The sequence below is a fragment of the Coregonus clupeaformis genome, unplaced genomic scaffold (genome assembly GCF_020615455.1).
Source record: "Coregonus clupeaformis isolate EN_2021a unplaced genomic scaffold, ASM2061545v1 scaf0150, whole genome shotgun sequence".
NCBI lineage: Eukaryota > Metazoa > Chordata > Actinopteri > Salmoniformes > Salmonidae > Coregonus > Coregonus clupeaformis.
In genome coordinates, this window is record NW_025533605.1 from 552,696 (window position 1) to 575,846 (window position 23,151).

The following is a 23,151-nucleotide window of genomic DNA, read 5'->3' on the forward strand; positions in this document are numbered from 1 at the left end:
TCATATACTATCCATACACACCATTCACATACATACACATGTATTTATATTCCGTACTCTGAGCATTGCTCGTTCTTATATTGCTCGTTCTGAAATGTCTTAATTTCTTAAGTTTTGCTAGATATTGCGGCATCGTTGGAGTTGGAAACATTAAGCATTTCGCTGCACCTGCGATAACATCTGCAAAACTGTGTATGCGACCAATACACTTTGATTTGATTAGATGTATATGTGTGTGATGACGACTGATTCATATTGTCATGTAGTTTCGGTATGACTCATTAGTTCCACCGTCATCGTTTGGTTCCACTCTCTCGACCAATCAGACGCGTTGGACGTGGGTGTGGTTTTGACTGACAAGCAAAATGCGCCAATCCGCTTCGAGAAGGTGGGGTTGGGGATATATTCAGTGCGGATACGTGGGTATCGAAGTTCTTTTCGAAATGAGTTTCCACTACGGCCAGGTAAATATACCTTATCCTGGTTTGATATTTATTTTAAACATATATAATAGCTCTTTACTATTGTGCGTTATGATATGTCCATCTATTCCTTTTGTGTGTAGTCGTTTGCAGTGGTGAAATGAGTGGACTGCGGTATTACCTATTATTGACTGCTACAAAAAAGTTACAGCAGCTAGCCTTTAGCAAGACGCGTATAAACATGTAGCTAGTTAACAATGTAACCTGTTTCTGTGTTCTAGCATAGTGATACACTGTTGCAAATGTATTATATAGCAAGCATAATTTGTCCCTTGAAACAATTGCCTTTTTGCTACATTGTAACAATAACAACTAGGCATAGCTTTAGCCTGGCCGTAACCGCTAAGTGCTTTAGCGCCTCTTGACGATAGCATCTTCTGACCAGGGGAGTTTAGTTCAACGAGCCCCGACGCTTGTGGGAAACATTAACACGCAGCGCTTGAGCTACGTTTAATATCAGCAAGACAACATTTTCAAAAGACAAAAAAGGTTAAATTACTACACACCTTTTATAGAGTTAGCCACACGGCCATATCTCCATGTTAGAGCTGGTGTTTACAGAAAAGGGCGGAAGACAGTGTTAAGACTACCTGTGTTAAATAGCTATCTGCTTCCCAACACCTGTGTGGAAACGGAAGACAGGCGACTACCTGTGTTAAAAAGCTATCTGCTTCTCAACACCTGCGTGGAAACGGAAGACAGTGTTAAGACTACCTGTGTTAAATAGCTATCTGCTTCCCAACACCTGTGTGGAAACGGAAGACAGGCGACTACCTGTGTTAATTAGCTAGCTGCTTCTCAACACCTGTGTGGAAACGGAAGACAGGCGACTACCTGTGGTAATTAGCTAGCTGCTTCTCAACACCTGTGTGGAAACGGAAGACAGGCGACTACCTGTGTTAATTAGCTATCTGCTTCTCAACACCTGTGTGGAAACGGAAGACAGAAGACACAGACGTGTTGTCGCTGAAAAATACAGACGGCTACAACTGTGTTAAAACCGGTTAAAACACTGTACAGTAAATGTGTATGTTGTATTTGTGAAGTTACTTGGATGTGACAGGAAAGTAGAGGGCTTATGTTTCTAGAACCGGAACACAATTGAGAATCGATTCACGTTTAGATGGAGTATTTGACCGTTTTGGCTTCCAGAACCAATTTGCCTTTAAACAGAACATGCAAGGTTCCTTGGACTATAAAGAGTAACGTTAGATTCCTTTAGTCCAATATTGGGCAAAGTTTGCCCCTGCGGCTACATGTGTTAGGCTGTGGCCTAGTCCTTGTGCTTTAGTGGTATAATGTTGCTCAATAATGACAGGTAGAGTCCAATGTCTTGTTTCAGTTGTGTATAGTGGGCTATATTGGCATGATGATCATCAGTATCAGGTGATTGTGTTGTATAGTTTGCCTTGGGATATTTAGGCAACATGGTGATAGTTGCATTTCGAGACACAGTAGGCTCCTTGCTGCTTTACTAATAGAGAAGGGAATCAACAGCAGCCTAGGCTATTATGTTATGATTGTGTTTATCATATTAACCAAACTCGACTTCGCTCCCACCATCCCTCTCTCCAGGGTTATCCAGGAGGACCAGCTGGAGGGGCTAACTTCCCCCATCAACACCCACCCCCTGGTGCTCCATACGGGGCTAGCGCTCCACCTGGTGGCCCCCCTCCCCACGGATCTCCATACGGGACCACCACTCCCCCCTCCGCACCCCCAGGACAGTATGGAGGCTCTGGCCCATCGGGGTACGCCCCGTACGGGGGAGCGGCCGCCACAGGAGGGGGCTATGGGTCCCCAGGACAGGGGAGGCAGGCTGGAGGAGCACCGGGGGCCCCATACGGAGGAGGACAGACCCCTGGAGGGCCCTATGCTGGGGGGTACGGAGGACAACCACAGGGAGGGCCCTATGGACAGCAGTCTCCAGCAGGTCAGTTACTGTGTTATAGTTTTCACTGTGTGGTTTGGTGAAGTCCTGGTGGGGACCAGAAGTCCTCACAAGGATAGTAAAACAATGCAAACGTTTCGCTGGTCAAGGAAAAAGGCTATTTTAGGCTTAAGGGTTAGCGGTTAGGGAAAACAGGATTTTGAACGGGAATCAATTAGTGAAACAAACGTGTTTGTGATACTGAGTAGCTAAGACAAGGGTTCCGACAGGGTCTCTCTGCCTCCATAGAGTTTCCTCTAGTGAACCACACCTTACTGTACTCTGTGAGTACATAATACAGAGTACCCAATAATTCACACAGGGTGTCTCTGTCCTTCTCTCTTTCTGTCTCTGGGGATGATGAATATACACAGTCTGGGTCGGACAGAAAGACCTGTAGAGACGGACAGAAAGACCTGTAGAGACGGACAGAAAGACCTGTAGAGACGGACAGAAATACCTGTAGAGACGGACGGACAGACAGACTGACCTGTAGCGACGGACAGAAAGACGGACAGACAGACTGACCTGTAGCGACGGACAGACAGACAGACTGACCTGTAGCGACGGACAGAAAGACCTGTAGAGACGGACAGAAAGACCTGTAGCGACGGACAGAAAGACCTGTAGAGACGGACAGAAAGACCTGTAGAGACGGACAGAAAGACCTGTAGCGACGGACAGAAAGACCTGTAGCGACGGACAGAAAGACCTGTAGCGACGGACAGAAAGACCTGTAGAGACGGACAGAAAGACCTGTAGAGACGGACAGAAAGACCTGTAGAGACGGACAGAAAGACCTGTAGCGACGGACAGACAGACCTGTAGCGACGGACAGACAGACCTGTAGCGACGGACAGACAGACCTGTAGCGACGGACAGACAGACCTGTAGCGACGGACGGACAGAAAGACCTGTAGCGACGGACGGACAGAAAGACCTGTAGAGACGGACAGAAATACCTGTAGAGACGGACAGAAAGACCTGTAGCGACGGACAGACAAAGACCTGTAGCGACGGACAGACAGACCTGTAGCGACGGACAGACAGACCTGTAGCGACGGACGGACAGAAAGACCTGTAGCGACGGACGGACAGAAAGACCTGTAGAGACGGACAGAAATACCTGTAGAGACGGACAGAAAGACCTGTAGCGACGGACAGACAGAAAGACCTGTAGCGACGGACAGACAGACTGACCTGTAGCGACGGACAGAAAGACCTGTAGAGACGGACAGAAAGACCTGTAGAGACGGACAGAAAGACCTGTAGCGACGGACAGAAAGACCTGTAGAGACGGACAGAAAGACCTGTAGCGACGGACAGAAAGACCTGTAGAGACGGACAGACAGACTGACCTGTAGCGACGGACAGAAAGACCTGTAGAGACGGACAGAAAGACCTGTAGAGACGGACAGAATGACCTGTAGAGACGGACAGAATGACCTGTAGAGACGGACAGAAAGACCTGTAGAGACGGACAGAAAGACCTGTAGAGACGGACGGACAGACAGAAAGACCTGTAGCGACGGACAGAAAGACCTGTAGCGACCCTTAACCCTTAACCTCTCTCGTCCCTCTCTCCTCTCCTCCCTAGGTAACCTCTCTCGTCCCTCTCTCCTCCCCTCCCTAGGTAACCTCTCTCGTCCTTTTCTCCTCCCTAGGTAACCTCTCTCGTCCCTCTCTCCTCTCCTCCCTAGGTAACCTCTAGTCCCTCTCTCCTCTCCTCCCTAGGTAACCTCTCTAGTCCCTCTCTCCTCTCCTCCCTAGGTAACCTCTCTAGTCCCTCTCTCCTCTCCTCCCTAGGTAACCTCTCTAGTCCCTCTCTCCTCTCCTCCCTAGGTAACCTCTCTAGTCCCTCTCTCCTCTCCTCCCTAGGTAAACTCTCTCGTCTCTTTCTCCTCTCCTCCCTAGGTAACCTCTCTCGTCCTTCTCTCCACCCTAGGTAACCTCTCTCGTCCCTCTCTCCTCTCCTCCCAAGGTAACCTCTCGTCCCTCTCTCCTCTCCTCCCTAGGTAACCTCTCTCGTCCCTCTCTCCTCTCCTCCTTAGGTAACCTCTCTCGTCCCTCTCTCCTCTCCTCCCTAGGTAACCTCTCTCGTCCCTCTCTCCTCTCCTCCCTAGGTAACCTCTCTCGTCCCTCTCTTCTCTCCTCCCTAGGTAATCTCTCTCGTCCCTCTCTCCTCTCCTCCCTAGGTAACCTCTCTCGTCCCTCTCCTCTCCTCCCTAGGTAACCTCTCTAGTCCCTCTCTCCTCTCCTCCCTAGGTAACCTCTCTCGTCCCTCTCTCCTCTCCTCCTTAGGTAACCTCTCTCGTCCCTCTCTCCTCTCCTCCCTAGGTAACCTCTCTCGTCCCTCTCTCCTCTCCTCCCTAGGTAACCCTCTCTCGTCCCTCTCTTCTCTCCTCCCTAGGTAAACTCTCTCGTCCCTCTCTCCTCTCCTCCCTAGGTAACCTCTCTTGTCCCTCTCCTCTCCTCCCTAGGTAACCTCTCTCGTCCCTCTCTCCTCCCTAGGTAACCTCTCTCCTCTCCTCCCTAGGTAACCTCTCTCCTCCCTAGGTAACCTCTCCTCCCTAGGTAACCTCTCTCGTCCCTCTCTCCTCTCCTCCCTAGGTAACCTCTAGTCCCTCTCTCCTCCCTAGGTAACCTCTCCTCTCCTCCCCAGGTAACCTCTCTCGTCCCTCTCTCCTCTCCTCCCTAGGTAACCTCTCTCGTCCCTCTCTCCTCTCCTCCCTAGGTAACCTCTCTCGTCCCTCTCTCCTCTCCTCCCTAGGTAACCTCTCTCGTCCCTCTCTCCTCTCCTCCCTAGGTAACCTCTCTCGTCCCTCTCTCCTCTCCTCCCTAGGTAACCTCTCTCGTCCCTCTCTCCTCTCCTCCCTAGGTAACCTCTCTCGTCCCTCTCCCCTCTCCTCCCTAGGTAACCTCTCTCCTCTCCTCCCTAGGTAACCTCTCTCCTCCCTAGGTAACCTCTCTCCTCCCTAGGTAAACTCTCTCCTCTCCTCCCTAGGTAACCTCTCTCGTCCCTCTCTCCTCTCCCTAGGTAACATACCACCAGGGGTGAACCCAGAAGCATACCAGTGGTTCCAGACAGTCGACACAGACCATAGCGGTTCCATCACTCTAAAGGAACTGAAACAGGCTCTGGTAAACTCCAACTGGTCAGCCTTCAACGACGAGACCTGCCTTATGATGATCAGTGAGTTAAACAGGGAGAGGGGGTGGAAAGAGGGAGGTGTACAGAGAGAGTGAGAGAGGGAGGGGAAGAGTGGAGTGTTGGAGAAGTTATGGAGAGAGGCGGAATTAAAGACATGTAGGTGGATGGTGGTGATGATGATGGTCTTTGAGTCAGAAATTCAAAACTGTGCTATTCACATCTGTACTACTCAGCCATCGTACTGTTAACAGCTAGGACAGAGTGAAGACTTGGGCTAAGTGTTCAAATCTTCACTCATTCAAGTCACACGTATCACATTTTATGTGAATGGCATGTGCGTGGCTGTAGTGTGAATGGCATGTGCGTGGCTGTAGTGTGAATGGCATGTGCGTGGCTGTAGTGTGAATGGCATGTGCGTGGCTGTAGTGTGAATGGCATGTGCGTGGCTGTAGTGTGAATGACATGTGCGTGGCTGTAGTGTGAATGGTATGTGCGTGGCTGTAGTGTGAATGACATGTGCGTGGCTGTAGTGTGAATGGTATGTGCGTGGCTGTAGTGTGAATGGCATGTCCACACTCTTCTGTCATAGTCATAGACTTGTCCTATTGACTCCATACTCTTCTGTCATAGTCATAGTCCCCTGTAGCTCAGTTGGTAGAGCATGGCGTTTGCAACGCCAGGGTTGTGGGTTCGTTTTCCACGGGGGGGCCAGTATGAAAATGTTATGCGCTCACTAACTGTAAGTCGCTCTGGATAAGAGCGTCTGCTAAATGACTAAAATGTAAATGTAAAAGACTTGTCCTATTGACTCCATACTATTCTATCATAGTCAGATACTATTGACTCCTCACTGGGTTTTTACCAACCAAAATTTCCCCATTCACTAAAGGACATCTGTACTTTTCCTAAGAACATAAATGTACCTGACAGTAACTCTCGAGAAAGGGATTGTGAAAATGAAATAAAAGCACTTAACTTCAGCCATTGACCTGTTCTCAACGTTCCCATTGTCTGCAGAGCAGCTATATCCTCCATGAGAGAGGACAATAAGCATACAAGTCCCCTGTGTGGTTACCAAGACAACCCATTAAGCTGTAGACCTGTTACCAAGACAACCCATTAAGCTGTAGACCTGTTACCAAGACAACCCATTAAGCTGTAGACCTGTTACCAAGACAACCCATTAAGCTGTAGACCTGTTACCAAGACAACCCATTAAGCTGTAGACCTGTTACCAAGACAACCCATTAAGCTGTAGACCTGTTACCAAGACAACCCATTAAGCTGTAGACCTGTTACCAATACAACCCATTAAGCTGTAGACCTGTTACCAATACAACCCATTAAGCTGTAGACCTGTTACCAATACAACCCATTAAGCTGTAGACCTGTTACCAATACAACCCATTAAGCTGTAGACCTGTTACCAATACAACCCATTAAGCTGTAGACCTGTTACCAATACAACCCATTAAGCTGTAGACCTGTTACCAATACAACCCATTAAGCTGTAGACCTGTTACCAATACAACCCATTAAGCTGTAGACCTGTTACCAATACAACCCATTAAGCTGTAGACCTGTTACCAAGACAACCCATTAAGCTGTAGACCTGTTACCAAGACAACCCATTAAGCTGTAGACCTGTTACCAAGACAACCCATTAAGCTGTAGACCTGTTACCAAGACAACCCATTAAGCTGTAGACCTGTTACCAATACAACCCATTAAGCTGTAGACCTGTTACCAAGACAACCCATTAAGCTGTAGACCTGTTACCAAGACAACCCATTAAGCTGTAGACCTGTTACCAAGACAACCCATTAAGCTGTAGACCTGTTACCAAGACAACCCATTAAGCTGTAGACCTGTTACCAAGACAACCCATTAAGCTGTAGACCTGTTACCAAGACAACCCATTAAGCTGTAGACCTGTTACCAAGACAACCCATTAAGCTGTAGACCTGTTACCAATACAACCCATTAAGCTGTAGACCTGTTACCAAGACAACCCATTAAGCTGTAGACCTGTTACCAAGACAACCCATTAAGCTGTAGGCCGGTTACCAAGACAACCCATTAAGCTGTAGGCCAGTTACCAAGACAACCCATTAAGCTGTAGACCGGTTACCAAGACAACCCATTAAGCTGTAGACCTGTTAACAAGACAACCCGTTAAGCTGTAGACCTGTTACCAAGACAACCCGTTAAGCTGTAGACCTGTTAACAAGACAACCCATTAAGCTGTAGACCTGTTACCAAGACAACCCATTAAGCTGTAGACTTGTTACCAATACAACCCATTAAGCTGTAGACCTGTTACCAAGACAACCCATTAAGCTGTAGACCTGTTACCAAGACTACCCATTAAGCTGTAGACCTGTTACCAAGACAACCCATTAAGCTGTAGACCTGTTAACAAGACAACCCATTAAGCTGTAGACCTGTTACCAAGACAACCCATTAAGCTGTAGACCTGTTACCAAGACTACCCATTAAGCTGTAGACCTGTTACCAAGACAACCCATTAAGTTGTAGACCTGTTACCAATACAACCCATTAAGCTGTAGACCGGTTACCAAGACAACCCATTAAGCTGTAGGCCGGTTACCAAGACAACCCATTAAGCTGTAGGCCGGTTACCAAGACAACCCATTAAGCTGTAGACCTGTTACCAAGACAACCCATTAAGCTGTAGGCTGGTTACCAAGACAACCCATTAAGCTGTAGGCCGGTTACCAAGACAACCCATTAAGCTGTAGACCTGTTAACAAGACAACCCATTAAGCTGTAGACCTGTTAACAAGACAACCCATTAAGCTGTAGACCTGTTACCAAGACAACCCATTAAGCTGTAGACCTGTTACCAAGACAACCCATTAAGCTGTAGACCTGCTGGGAATGAATGTATTTTCTCTCCTGTTTATCCCAGACATGTTTGACAAGACCAAGTGTGGTCGTATCGACCTGTTTGGGTTCTCAGCCCTGTGGGTCTTCATGCAGCAGTGGAGACAGCTGTTCCAACAGTACGACCGCGACCGCTCCGGCTGCATCAGTGGTACTGAGCTACACCAAGGTGAGGTGGGTGGGACACCGAGGTGAGGGTGGGTGGGACACCGAGGTGAGGGTGGGTGGGTGGGTGGGACACCAAGGTGAGGTGTGGGTGGGTGACCAAGGTGATGGGTGGTGGGTGGGACACCAAGGTGAGGTGTGGGTGGGTGGGTGGGACTCCGAGGTGAGGTGTGGGTGGGTGGGTGGGACTCCGAGGTGTGGGTGGGTGGGTGGGACTCCGAGGTGTGGGTGGGACTCCAAGGTGAGGTGTGGGTGGGTGGGTGGGACACCAAGGTGAGGTGTGTGGGTGGGTGGGTGGGACTCCGAGGTGAGGTGTGGGTGGGTGGGTGGGACTCCCGAGGTGAGGTGTGGGTGGGTGGGTGGGACTCCGAGGTGAGGTGTGGGTGGGTGGGTGGGACTCCGAGGTGAGGGTGTGGGGGCTCCGAGGTGTGGGTGGGACACCAAGGTGAGGTGTGGGTGGGTGGGTGGGTGGGACACCGAGGTGAGGTGTGGGTGGGACTCCGAGGTGTGGGTGGGACACCAAGGTGAGGTGTGTGTGGGACTCCGAGGTGTGGGTGGGACACCAAGGTGAGGTGAGGGGTGGGTGGGTGGGTGGGACACCGAGGTGAGGTGTGGGTGGGACTCCGAGGTGTGGGTGGGACACCAAGGTGAGGTGTGGGTGGGTGGGTGGGACTCCGAGGTGTGGGTGGGACACCAAGGTGAGGTGTGTGTGTGTTGGACTCCAAGGTGAGGTGTGTGGGTGGGGTGTACACGTGCGTGTGTTCAGTATGAAGTGAATCCTAATTCCCACTTAAGTTGAATTTTCACTTCGTCTCCCAATGACGTCAATGCATGACTTAGTGAAAACTCTCTGTGATGGCAATGTATGCAGAAGACATAGATAGAGAAAATGAATAAAAACATTATGTTCTAGTCTTAATCTATCTCTCTCTCTCGCGCTCTCTCGCTCTCGCTCTCTCTCTCCTTCCCCCCATCCCTCTCTCTCTCTCCTTCCCCCATCCCTCTCTCTCTCTCTCTCCTTCCTCCCCCATCCCTCTCTCTCTCCTTCCTCCCCCATCCCTCTCTCTCTCTCTCCCTCCAGCCCTGTCCCAGATGGGATACAACCTGAGCCCCCAGTTCACTGAGACTATAGCGGCCAAGTACGCTGTGAGGTCTGGGCGTCCTGGCTCAATGCAGCTGGACTGTTTCATCCAGGTCTGTACACAGCTACAGAGCATGACGCAGGCCTTCAGGGAGAAAGACTCCGCCATGACGGGAAACATACGCATGAGCTATGAAGACTTCCTCTCCACCACCGTCAACAGACTCATGTGAGGGACAATGGTAATATCCACCTCCCAGTGGTGGCTGGTGGCACTTTAAATGGGGAGGACAGGCTCATAGTGACGGCTGGAATGGAATAAATGGAATGCTATCAAATTCCAGTTACTCCCTTCCAAACATTATTTTGAGCTGTCCTCCCTTCGCCAGCCTCCTGTGCCAGCCAGTAATAATAGGCCAGGGTCCACCTAAAGCCAACACCCTGAAATCAAGGTGGTGTGATGGAGGCAAGGGTCCACCTAAAGCCAACACCCTGAAATCAAGGTGGTGTGATGGAGGCAAGGGTCCACCTAAAGCCAACACCCTGAAATCAAGGTGGTGTGATGGAGGCAAGGGTCCACCTAAAGCCAACACCCTGAAATCAAGGTGGTGTGATGGAGGCCAAATGAGTCAAATTGAGGAGACGAGAGGGAGGAGATATGCGATATGATTAATCACTCTGTCTCTTTATGGTAAAATACTTCAGTTTGACTGCAGTAGACAAGCTAACCTATAATGTTGTATCAATAAAAGCAATAACCTATATATATATATATATATATATATATATATAAATAAATATTAGGCCTACTGCAAACTTGCTCGCAAGCATCCTTAATATGTAAACTACAGGGCTTGATTTGCATGGTAGAACTTGATGTGCCAGTTAAACGTGTAGTGTCAATCTCATAGGGCCAGTTTCCTGAACCCAGATGAAGCCTCATCCTGGACTAGAAAAGCATTTTCAATGGAGATTCCCAATTGACAATGTCTTTTTTTAGTCCTGGGGAAACTCTTAATCTGGGTCTGGGAAACCAGCCCAAAGTATTGTTGGGTAACAGTTGACACTCGGTACGCTCGAACAATGCGCCAGAACCAGTGTTATTATTTTGACACCACACTTCACTCTAAACCACTACCTTATCCGCTGGTGGCTATGATGGTTATGACTGTTGATTATTATTATTATTTCAGCCATTCGATAGTTAAATTCAGGACCAATCTTTCTTTTGAATTTGTGTATTTCAAAATGTATTGTTTAGTGCCATAACTTGAAATTGTATTCTATTAAACTGTTCAAATCTTGCTTGAAATGCCAGCTTTTTTGTTGTTGTATGATATCCCTTTCATGTTAAGACGGCCCTTTTCATATTAAGACACATTTATATGATATCCCTTTCATATTAAGACGGCCCCATGTCGCAAGGATCTGTACACGATTCCTGGAAGCTGAAAATGCCCCAGTTCTTCCATGGCCTGCATACTCAACAGATACTTTCGCAAGCCACTGTATTCACCCCCCTTGGCATTTTTCCTATTTTGTTGCCTTACCACCTGGAATTAAAATGGATTTTTTTTGGGGGGGGCTTGTATCAGTTGATTTATACAACATGCCTACCACTTTGAAGATGCAAAATATTTTTTGTGAAACATGAAATAAGACAAAAAAACAGAACTTGAGCGTGCATAACTATTCACCCCCCCCCCCCAAAGTCAATACTTTGTAGAGCCACCTTTTGCAGCAATTACAGCTGCAAGTCTCTTGGGGTATGTCTCTATAAGCTTGGCACATCTAACCACTGGGATTTTTGCCCATTCTTCAAGGCAAAACTGCTCCAGCTCCTTCAAGTTGGATGGGTTCCGCTGGTGTACAGCAATCTTTAAGTCATACCACAGATTCTCAATTGGATTGAGGTCTGGGCTTTGACTTGGCCATTCCAAGACATTTAAATGTTTCCCCTTAAACCACTTGAGTGTTGCTTTAGCAGTGTGCTTAAGGTCATTGTCCTGCTGGAAGGTGAACCTCCGTCCCAGTCTCAAATCTCTGGAAGACTGAAACAGGTTTCCCTCAAGAATGTCCCTGTATTTAGCGCCATCCATCATTCCTTCAATTCTGACCAGTTTCCCAGTCCCTGCCGATGAAAAACATTCCCACAGCATGATGCTGCCACCACCATGCTTCACTGTGGGGATGGTGTTCTCGGGGTGATGAGAGGTGTTGGGTTTGCGCCAGACATAGCGTTTTCCTTGATGGCCAAAAAGCTTGATTTTAGTCTCATCTGACCAGAGTACCTTCTTCCATATATTTGGAGAGTCTCCCACATGCCTTTTGGTGAACACCAAACGTGTTTGCCTATTTTTCTTTTTTTCTTTAAGCAATGGCTTTTTTTCTGGCCACTCTTCCGTAAAGCCAAGCTCTGTGGAGTGTACGGCTTAGTGGTCCTATGGACATATACTCCAATCTCCGCTGTGGAGCTTTGCAGCTCCTTCAGGGTTATCTTTGGTCTCTTTGTTGCCTCTCTGATTAATGCCCTCCTTGCCTGGTCCATGAGTGTTGGTGGGCTGTTCTCTCTTGGCAGGTTTGTTGTGGTGCCATATTCTTTCCATTTTTTAATAATGGATTTAATGGTGCTCCGTGGGATGTTCAAAGTTTCGGATATTTTTTTATAACCCAACCCTGATCTGTACTTCTCCACAACCTTGTGCCTGATCTGTTTGGAGAGCTCCTTGGTCTTCATGGTGCTGCTTGCTTGGTGGTGCCCCTTGCTTAGTGGTGTTGCAGACTCTGGGGCCTTTCAGAACAGGTATATATACTGACATCATGTGACACTTAAATAAAGTCCACCTGTGTGCAATCTAAGTAATTATGTGACTTCTGAAGGTAATTGGTTGCACCAGATCTTATTTAGGGGCATCACAGCAAAGGGGGTAAATACATATGCATGCACCACTTTTCCGTTATTTATTTTTTAGAATTTTTTGAAAGAAGTTATTTTGTCATTTCACTTCACCAATTTGGACTATTTTGTGTATGTCCATTTACATGAAATAAAAATAGAAATCCATTTAAATTAAAGGTTGTAATGCAACAAAATAGGAAAAACGCCAAAGGGGATGAAAACTTTTGCAAGGCACTGTATGTCACCCATTGAGCATGTTTGGGATGCTTTGGATCGAGGATCGACATGTAGGACAGTGTGTTCCAGTTCCTGCCAATATCCAGCAACTTCGAACAGCCATTGAAGAGGAGTGGGACAACATTTCACAGGCCACAATCAACAGCCTGATCAACTCTATGTGAAGGAGATGTAGCACATTTCATGAGACAAATGGTGGTCACACCAGATACTGACTGGTTTTCTGATCTACACCCTTACTTTTTTTTTTTTTTTTAAGGTGTCTGTGACCAACAGATGCATATTTGTATTCCCAGTCATGTAAAATCCATAGATTAGGGCCTAATGAATTTATGTCAATTGACTGAGAATGTTGCATGTTGCGTTTATTTTTGTTCAGTATAGATAATTTCAGCACCTTTTTAATTGGGACAGCGCCATCGCGCTCCTTTGAGACAAACGTGGGACTCCTCTTGATAAATCAATTAATGTCAGATTTTTTTGTTTAGGCTACAATAAAGGCTGGGGAAATGTTAGCTAAGTTGAGGTGAGTGCTGCCCACGATCATCTTGTCTAGTTGACTCATTTATTAGAACATTTTGCCATGTTATGCAGTTTAACAAGTGGATTATTTTTGCTCTTCAGTCGCTTAGTAGCCTAGGTCTACTCCCGACTAAAATATAATAATATGCCATTTAGCAGATGCTTTTATCCAAAGCGACTTACAGTCATGTGTGCATAATTTTTTTTGTAACGTATGGGTGGTCCCGGGGATCGAACCCACTACCCTGGCGTTACAAGCGCCATGCACTACCAATTGAGTTACAGAGGACCACTAAAAGCCTGTGATTTCACTGACTTGTCTGATAATCAATCAATGTGATTTCGCTTCACCGAATCTCCGTCTGTATAGGCTATTTGTTTTCTGGCTAATAATTTGTTTGCTCATCTATCACTGATCAGAAACATGTAGCCTAAATCAAGTGTAGGCTAATTATTTTTGCTCCATCGGATATATAGGCAACTCCAAAAGCCTGCTGAGGTTGTGAAATATGAAGGAGGGAAACATGCTTTTTAAAACAGGGCTGCTATTTATTTTCTATCGGCATTATGATGAAGGTAAGACCCTATGCCTGCTCCCCTAACAAAGCGGAGTGAGGGCAGGCAAGAGATTAAACATCGATCAAAAAAGCTTGGGTTTAGGCTCTGTTTGAAAACATCACTTTTTATATGACAGCATTCCAGTGACAAGTTGTGTGGGGGAAAATGTGTATTTTATTCTGTTATATCCCATGATATTCTTACTATAAAATACTGTATGTGTGTGTTGACTGTTTAATGAACTATTGATTTCATTTGGATGGCACAGCCATGGCTGCACAGACCCATAACATAGGCCTAATTCAACTAAAAATACATTTTTATTAGTCTTGTTTTTCTTAGGACCCGCCTAAACGAATTAATAATTGATTTATTAAAATAGAAGCCCATCTACATCTGCACACCACTACTACGACAAAGCCTATTCCCCCTCAGGAGACTGAAAAGATTTGGCATGGGTCCTCAGATCCTCAAAAAATTCTACAGCTGCACCATCGAGAGCATCCTGACTGGTTGCATCACCGCCTGGTGTGGCAACTGCTTGGCCTCCGACCGCAAGGCACTACAGAGGGTAGTGTGTACGGCCCAGTACATCACTGGGGCCAAGCTTCCTGCCATCCAGGACCTCTATACCAGGCGGTGTCAGAGGAAGGCCCTCAATATTGTCAAAGACTCCAGCCACCCTAGTCATAGACTGTTCTCTCTGCTACCACACGGCAAGCGGTACCGGAGCGCCAAGTCTAGGTCCAAAAGACTTCTCAACAGCTTCTACCCCCAAGCCATAAGACTCCTGAACAGCTAATCATGGCTACCCGGACTATTTGCACTGCCCCCCACCCCCACCCCATCTTTTTATGCTGCTGCTACTCTGTTAATTATTTATGCATAGTCACTTTAACTCTACCCACATGTACATATTACTTCAACTACCTCAACTAGCCGGTGCCCCCGCACATTGACTCTGCACCGGTACCCCCCTGTATATATAGCCTCCCTACTGATATTTTATTTTACTTCTGCTCTTTTTTTCTCAACAGTTTTTTGTTGTTTTATTTTACTTTTTTATTAAAAATAAATGCACTGTTGGTTAAGGGCTGTAAGTAAGCATTTCACTGTAATGTACCTGTTGTATTCGGCGCATGTGGCAAATAAAATGTGATTTGATTTGATTTGTCCCTGGCATGCACATGGGAGGTATGAATGGTGTATGCAGTCAAGAATGTGGTAAAAATTGGCCTTTTTGTACGGGGGTCATATAAACATTGCCACATTTGTATTACAGGCTAAATATGTGAAATCCTATGTGAAATCAGTATCATATTCATATTGCAGGCTTTCTGCAATAAAATGTTGGCCTATCCCTATGACCGCTGAGTGTCGCCCTAGCTCAAAGGAACACTTTTTGATTGCGGTCTAAGGATTGGATATGAGGTTCCCGTGTAGAACCAATCAAAATCCTTTGGAGGCGGGGTTATCAAGTCACACGGAAGTTACTGCGCATTTTACACGTTTTCGAAGGTGAGTCAGTTCTTGTTGTTGAACAATGTTTTAAAAACGAAAATAAGAATCACAACGTGAACATTGTAATTTAATGTGCGCAGTAGTTACTGTTGTACCAGTGAATAAAGTCTGAGCTTCAAAGGAAATAAGCTTAGTTTACTAGCTATAGTAGACGGCTAACGTTAGCTAGCTAGGTCCATTGGTTGACTCCATTACCTTTACCTTCTGGATGACATCCCGGTTTTTACTGTTAGGTAGCTAATCTATGTAACCAGTCGGCTCATATAAAAACTAACTATCTATGTAATCAGAAGTTTGTAACAAGCTACTGTTAACTATTAGCTAGCTATTTAGGCCTACATGTGGTTGTGACTCAGTCAAGTAGTTAGCTAACTAGCTAGCCTGGAAACCCGACCTTGAATTTCATTGAATTCTATGTCGGGCATAAATTAGCGTTTGGATCAGGAAAGTTTCCACTCAGGACCGTTTACAAGCCATAATGTTGAATATAATAATATGTTAACTCACTTTACCAGTTGTCTGTGTATTTAGTCCTTTCGCAGGAAGGAATGTGAGACAATATATCCACAGGAAAGTATAATGACATCAACTTTTCAAAGTGCTAGTAGTGTGTTCAAATTTCTATCACCTGAAACATGCACAGAACCATGTAAACGTGTGCACAAGCTCGGGAAGTATGCATGCATCTCATTCATGTATTTTCATCTTGTGCACAACATTCTGCCCAGTAGAGGTCAGCGAGAGGAAACGTTCCTGATCCAAACGCTCATTTAGGCCTGACATTGAATCCAGTGTAATTCAACTTCGGGTCTCCAGGCTACTAACTAGCTAAGTAACTTGCAGATATAGCTAGCCAGGCTAGCCCCAGTTTTAATGTGCAGTTTCAGGTGATGTGTCATGTCTGATTTTAGAGTCGTTCACCAACAAATCATTTGGTTTCAATAAAAGGTCAACAAGACAGTCTGTCTTGAAGTGAAACCTGTGGTACCATGCCGTCTCTCCTTGTATTACAGACAATGGAAGACCCAGGCATTTAAAGCTCCCTAGTTGAACCCTCTCTGGGCTGAAAACATGCTCATTCTGTCACTGTGCAGTGGCCAAATTAAAACTGTTGTGGCGCAGCCACTGTCACCCTCAGTTTGTTTCCTTTTTGTAACTCTGAAATACCACAACAGCTACTAACCCCCCCCCCCTTTCTATTTCATTCCCCAGCTGACCTTACCCTGCACCAGCACCCCCAGCCCCAGTGAGCCCACCCTAGCCCCAGTGAGCCCACCCTAGCCCCAGTGAGCCCACCCCAGCCCCAGCTCCAGTCATTATGTGGCCAGTGTTATGGCTATCCATGCGGACCTATGCCCCCTACATAACCTTCCCGGTGGCCTTCGTGGTGGGGGCGGTGGGGTACCACCTGGAGTGGTTCATCAGGGGGGACACCATCCCTAAACCTGGGGAGGAGAAGAGCATCGTGGAGCTGAGGGAGGAGAGGAAGCTGGAGGAGGGGACAGGACGGGACAGCACCCAGGTCCTCAGTCTCAAAGAGAAGCTGGAGTTTACCCCCCGGGCAGCGCTGGACCGCAACCGACCCGAGAAGAGCTAACCGTGCCTGGGGTAGACTGACGGGTGTCCACCACCCCTAGTCCTGGAGTCCTGGATCAAGGGGTGAAGGGAGTGGAATGATGGATATGAACTCTGGATTGCTGATGCTATGTAATGGCCATTGAGAGGCTTTGGAGCCACCGGTCGGCCATATTGCCACTCCCCAGTAGGAGCAGTCCTCCATAGGAATGAATGGAACTCTACAGTATTTCAATTACATTTTTCAAGGAGAAAATTACATGTATTTCAGTATTTTGTTGTTTTAGTGGGGACAGTAAGTTTAGAACTTTCCAAAAATTATACTTTAAGGAAAAAGTTATATATTTTAATTTTATGTTTAGCTCACATAATTTAAAAATATATTATTAAAGTGTCTGTAATATAATAAATATGGCAAAAACAAATGTAGACAATAATTGCGTTTCTATAGCTTCCAGAATATTTTTTTTTACAATTGAGGCCGTGTACCAAAATGGATGCATGTTTGCTTCAGAACAGCGCCCCCTGTCAGTCATATAGTGTGTGTATATAAATAATTGGCGTGGAAGGCGCCAACCAAAGGGATTTGAATCATCTTCTCCTCAACATACACACATCAGCCAACCATTGTCACTCATATGCCCAAAGAACTGGCATCATACTATACTTGGACGTCATTGGCTTGGGCACCTGTGGTGGCACTGATCTGTTTGAGACTGGAGGATCATGGGAGATGTAGTGTTTGTTTTAGGGTGCTGAATATCCATGCGGCTCATTAATGATTTGTGATTCTGTCTTTCTCTCATAAACACACACACACATATAGGCTACTGGTTATTCCGTTTTCATAGTGATCGGGTTCACCACATTAACCGTTGGAGAGTGTATTTTCAAAGCTGAGTGTATTAAGTCCCTGGGCACTCAATCTGGTGACTAGCGCTGGGGTATCTCCTGATGAGTCACTGCTCTCTTCTGCTCCTGAGATGCGCACAAGACTGATCAAAGAACAAAGGGTCCTTATTGTGTGTGTGTGAGAGACTTGCAATGTGTCTAAAATATTTTTAAAATCTCATGAAAGAGAAGAGTATTGTCGATAACATAAAATAACTGAAGCCGAGTTGAATGAACGAGTGCCGAGGTAGAATTAAACACATGGGAGGAAGAAAAGAAAGGGACCCGGCCAGAAGGCTTTGAAACGTCTTCTCCTTTAATCCTCTCCTCTGTTCTCCAGAAATTAAAATGGCTTCCAGTCAGCAAGCATGATGAAGGGGGGAGGAGGAGAAAGAGGAGAAGGATGAGGAGAAGGAGGAGGAGGGGGGGAGAAGGGAAAGAGGAGGGGGGGTAGAGGAGGAGGAGAGGGGGAGGAGGGAAAGAGGAGGAGGAAGAGGAGTGTTTGCTCTCATCTCGTCATTTTACCTCGTTTCTTTGCTGCCTTCTCTTTTCTGTGACTGGGATTCAATACCAAGAAAGACTTACATTTTACATTGACATGTTAGTCATCCAGCAGACGCTCTCATCCAGAGCGACTTACAGTTAGTGAGTGGATACATTATTATTATTATTATTTTTTTTCATACTGGCCCCCCGTGGACTTCACTGTAAAAGGCTGAGTGCTCTATTAGAGAACTGAAACTGGCCTTTTCTGTCTGTCATTTACATGGTTTCATTTAGAAAGTCTGTAAATGTACACTGGTTCATTTGTTTGATGGATTAAGATATATATATATTTTAGGATTTGGATGGAAGATACGAAATGTGCCAGTCTGTCGGGTGCAACCGCTCATTGCATGCTGTCAGATGATTGTATCGTCGCTGTTATAAAACCACAATATAATAAAGATGACATGTGTCTCAGAGAACCATTCATATTGTGTTTCCTTCACAATACAACATCTACCCACTTGTTTTAGATATGAGAGGTAAGTGGTGTGTGTGTGTGCATGTTTTATCCATATTTTTGGTTCATATTTCAGGGAGCAAGAATGCGATCACATATACTGGAACCCTCTGTTCTGGGAAAGGGAAGAGAGGAAAAGGGAAGAGAGGAAAAGGGAAGAGAGGGCGCCCACAAAAACACCTGGAGGCTGGAGCTAGAAGCAGACGGACACCAAAAGATCCGACATGGGGAACGAGTGGGAGTAGACAGCCCAGAACAGAGTGCGATGGAGAGGAGTCGTCGATGGCCTATGTTCCCTGGGGAGTGACAACGAGCCTATGTAAGTAAAGTATACAATCACGTAATTAAGCCAGATATCCAACCAGAACTAGTTTGAGCATAATACTATTATCAGATTGATGAAGGACTTGTTTAAACGTTGTGGTATGTCATGGGTAGGGGCTAAGGGTTTATTTTGGACTGGGCCCATTCATGCCATGGGACAGGAAGTGATGACACAGCCAGCTCTCTTCCTAACAGGAAATGAGATCTCCCAGGCGGGGAAGCGGCTGCCAGCACACAGAGAAATGACATTCCATTCCTGACGATAAATACCCATTCCTATCCTTTTCTATTCACATGTCACATGATTCAGCTCTTTCTAGGGTTAGGCTGAAGTTGCCCCTAGATACTTGCCTGGGTACCCAGAATCCTTGCTCCGGCCCAACGCTACACCACGCCCGCGGACGTTAGTTTCTTTTCCACAATGAGTCTGGATCTGAGTACCTTCCCTGACCTTTCACCGAATGCGAAAACATTCGGGCCGTCTGTTTGGTCCAGAAACCGATAGGTTGAGCCAGAACACACATGATAAAGCGGCAGTTTGAAAATTCCTCATTGGTTTTGATACACTGATTGGTTAGAGAAAATCCAATCGCTGATTACTTTTTATACAACGCCCCCTATTCACCACAAACTACTGCAGGGAGATGACCAGGTCCTCTCCTTTAATACCAGGTCCTCTTCTTTAATACCAGGTCCTCTCCTTTAATACCAGGTCCTCTCCTTTAATACCAGGTCCTCTCCTTTAATACCAGGTCCTCTTCTTTAATACCAGATCCTCTCCTTTAATACCAGGTCCTCTCCTTTAATACCAGGTCCTCTTCTTTAATACCAGACCCTCTCCTTTAATACCAGGTCCTCTCCTTTAATACCAGGTCCTCTCCTTTAATACCAGGTCCTCTTCTTTAATACCGGGTCCTCTACTTTAATACCGGGTCCTCTCCTTTAATTTCAGGTCCTCTTCTTTAATACCAGGTCCTCTCCTTTAATACCGGGTCCTCTCCTTTAATTTCAGGTCCTCTTCTTTAATACCAGGTCCTCTCCTTTAATACCGGGTCCTCTCCTTTAATTTCAGGTCCTCTTCTTTAATACCAGGTCCTCTCCTTTAATACCGGGTCCTCTCCTTTAATTTCAGGTCCTCTTCTTTAATACCAGGTCCTCTCCTTTAATACCGGGTCCTCTCCTTTAATTTCAGGTCCTCTTCTTTAATACCAGGTCCCCTCCTTTAATACCAGGTCCTCTCCTTTAATACCAGGTCCTCTCCTTTAATACCAGTTCCTCTTCTTTAATACCAGGTCCTCTCCTTTAATACCAGGTCCTCTCCTTTAATACCAGGTCCTCTTCTTTAATACCAGGTCCTCTCCTTTAATACCGGGTCCTCTCCTTTAATTTCAGGTCCTCTTCTTTAATACCAGGTCCTCTCCTTTAATTTCAGGTCCTCTCCTTTAATACCAGGTCCCCTCCTTTAATACCAGGTCCTCTCCTTTAATACCAGGTTCTCTCCTTTAATACCAGGTCCTCTCCTTTAATACCAGGTCCTCTCCTTTAATACCGGGTCCTCTCCTTTAATACCGGGTCCTCTCCTTTAATTTCAGGTCCTCTTCTTTAATACCAGGTCCCCTCCTTTAATACCAGGTCCTCTCCTTTAATACCAGGTCCTCTCCTTTAATACCAGGTCCTCTTCTTTAATACCAGATCCTCTCCTTTAATACCAGGTCCTCTCCTTTAATACCAGGTCCTCTTCTTTAATACCAGGTCCTCTCCTTTAATACCGGGTCCTCTCCTTTAATTTCAGGTCCTCTTCTTTAATACCAGGTCCCCTCCTTTAATACCAGGTCCTCTCCTTTAATTTCAGGTCCTCTCCTTTAATACCAGGTCCCCTCCTTTAATACCAGGTCCTCTCCTTTAATACCAGGTTCTCTCCTTTAATACCAGGTCCTCTCCTTTAATACCGGGTCCTCTCCTTTAATACCAGGTCCTCTCCTTTAATACCGGGTCCTCTCCTTTAATTTCAGGTCCTCTTCTTTAATACCAGGTCCCCTCCTTTAATACCAGGTCCTCTCCTTTAATACCAGGTCCTCTCCTTTAATACCAGGTCCTCTTCTTTAATACCAGATCCTCTCCTTTAATACCAGGTCCTCTCCTTTAATACCAGGTCCTCTTCTTTAATACCAGGGCCTCTCCTTTAATACCGGGTCCTCTCCTTTAATTTCAGGTCCTCTTCTTTAATACCAGGTCCCCTCCTTTAATACCAGGTCCTCTCCTTTAATTTCAGGTCCTCTCCTTTAATACCAGGTCCCCTCCTTTAATACCAGGTCCTCTCCTTTAATACCAGGTTCTCTCCTTTAATACCAGGTCCTCTCCTTTAATACCGGGTCCTCTCCTTTAATACCAGGTCCTCTCCTTTAATACCAGGTCCTCTCCTTTAATACCAGGTCCTCTCCTTTAATACCAGGTCCTCTCCTTTAATACCAGGTCCTCTCCTTTAATACCAGGTCCTCTCCTTTAATACCAGGTCCTCTCCTTTAATACCAGGTCCTCTCCTTTAATACCAGGTCCTCTCCTTTAATACCAGGTCCTCTCCTTTAATACCAGGTCCTCTCCTTTAATACCAGGTTCTCTCCTTTAATACCAGGTCCTCTCCTTTTAGGCCTGACTGTATGACTCACGTGACATGTTTTATCTGTGATTTAATCAGCAATGTCATTTGCATGGAATTGTCAAATCAAGCCAACAGAAACAAAGTGGTTGACCATCTTATCCTGATTCAGAAGTGGGTTATGTTTGACCATTGGAAGAGGGGATAGTAGATCAGAAAACGACCAGCCTATATGCATCTGTGTTAAAGATCAGAAACGCATTCAAGTACGCTTTCCAGATCAAGAGAACATCTGGCCCTACTCATACATATCTTTTAAATCAAATGCTTCACGTAAATGTAATTGATGTTGTTTAGAAATCAGTTCACCATGACGTGGTGTAATAAACGGTGTAATAATCGAACACGACGTGTTTCTAAATAACTACACTGGTCTTTGTAATTTGAGCCACTATGAGAGCCTTTATGACGACCATAACCTCTCTCTCCCACACACTTTCCTCCACGACCTGAATAATAACCTACACTTTACCTCCACGACCTGAATAATAACCTACACTTTACCTCCACGACCTGAATAATAACCTACACTTTACCTCCACGACCTGAATAATAACCTACACTTTCCTCCACGACCTGAATAATAACCTACACTTTACCTCCACTCCTCAAGCACTTCCTGTGATTATTAGAGAAAGAGAGAGACAAATCTCTCCAGCACCTGAGGACCAGTCGTAATGGAGCTAACTCGTAATGGAGCTAACTCTGCCTTTACTCTGCGCCAGGATAAGCTACGGTCTTCAGCCCTGCCAACCTGACCAAGCACTGCCAGAGTTTATGACTGCTACATTTACACTGTAAGTGTGTGTGTGTGTGTGTGTGTGTGTGTGTGTGTGTGTGTGTGTGTGTGTGTGTGTGTGTGTGTGTGTGTGTGTGTGTCTGTGTGTCTGTGTGTCTGTGTGTCTGTGTGTCTGTGTGTGTGTGTCTGTGTCTGTGTCTGTGTCTGTGTCTGTGTCTGTGTCTGTGTCTGTGTGTGTGTGTGTGATGGGTTCAAGCTGGAGGACGTTTGTTGAATCTCCCTTTCACTGGTAACCTCTAGAGCGAGGCGATGGATGGATGGATGGATGGATGGATGGATGGATGGCATTATGGTGTGGGATTGTCTACCTCTGTGAGTGTCTTTACCTCTGTGTGTGTGTGTGTTTACCGCTGTGTGTGTGTGTGTGTGTGTTTACCGCTGTGTGTGTGTGTGTTTACCTCTGTGTGTGTGTGTGTGTGTGTGTTTACCTCTGTGTGTGTGTGTGTT

The 23,151-nt window shown here is 46.1% G+C and overlaps 2 protein-coding genes across 4 annotated transcripts; both read left to right on the forward strand.

Annotated features, from left to right (window-relative positions):
* The first annotated feature begins 383 nt into the window (after positions 1–383).
* Positions 384–11,021, forward strand: LOC121538521 (peflin-like). 3 transcript variants are annotated; one of them, XR_005995201.2, is made up of 6 exons: positions 384–464; positions 2,058–2,415; positions 5,450–5,605; positions 8,496–8,639; positions 9,717–10,270; positions 10,322–11,021. XR_005995201.2 is itself a non-coding variant. In XM_041846635.2 (5 exons), the coding sequence occupies exons 1-5, from the start codon at positions 444–446 to the stop codon at positions 9,947–9,949; spliced, it is 912 nt and encodes a 303-aa protein (XP_041702569.1). In that variant the 5' UTR covers positions 384–443; the 3' UTR covers positions 9,950–11,021. The 3 variants fall into 3 exon arrangements, 1 of the variants encoding a protein (XP_041702569.1); XR_006658307.1 differs by having other exon boundaries at positions 9,717–10,219; XM_041846635.2 differs by having other exon boundaries at positions 9,717–11,021.
* A 4,345-nt stretch (positions 11,022–15,366) lies between these two features.
* smim12 (small integral membrane protein 12) lies at positions 15,367–17,218 on the forward strand. Its single transcript, XM_041845146.2, has 2 exons — positions 15,367–15,450; positions 16,666–17,218. The coding sequence occupies exon 2, from the start codon at positions 16,772–16,774 to the stop codon at positions 17,048–17,050; it is 279 nt and encodes a 92-aa protein (XP_041701080.1). The 5' UTR covers positions 15,367–15,450; positions 16,666–16,771; the 3' UTR covers positions 17,051–17,218.
* Positions 17,219–23,151: the final 5,933 nt, after the last annotated feature.

What these genes read in the sequence shown, in the direction of transcription:
- LOC121538521 (XM_041846635.2), top strand. Translation starts at nt 444, where the DNA reads ATGAGTTTCCACTACGGCCAG. An exon ending in TGGACAGCAGTCTCCAGCAG is followed by an intron (nt 2,416 to 5,449) that starts GTCAGTTACTGT and finishes TCCTCTCCCTAG; the next exon opens with GTAACATACCACCAGGGGTG. An exon ending in TGGTACTGAGCTACACCAAG is followed by an intron (nt 8,640 to 9,716) that starts GTGAGGTGGGTG and finishes CTCTCCCTCCAG; the next exon opens with CCCTGTCCCAGATGGGATAC.
- smim12 (XM_041845146.2), top strand. Translation starts at nt 16,772, where the DNA reads ATGTGGCCAGTGTTATGGCTATCCATGCGGACCTATGCCCCCTACATA.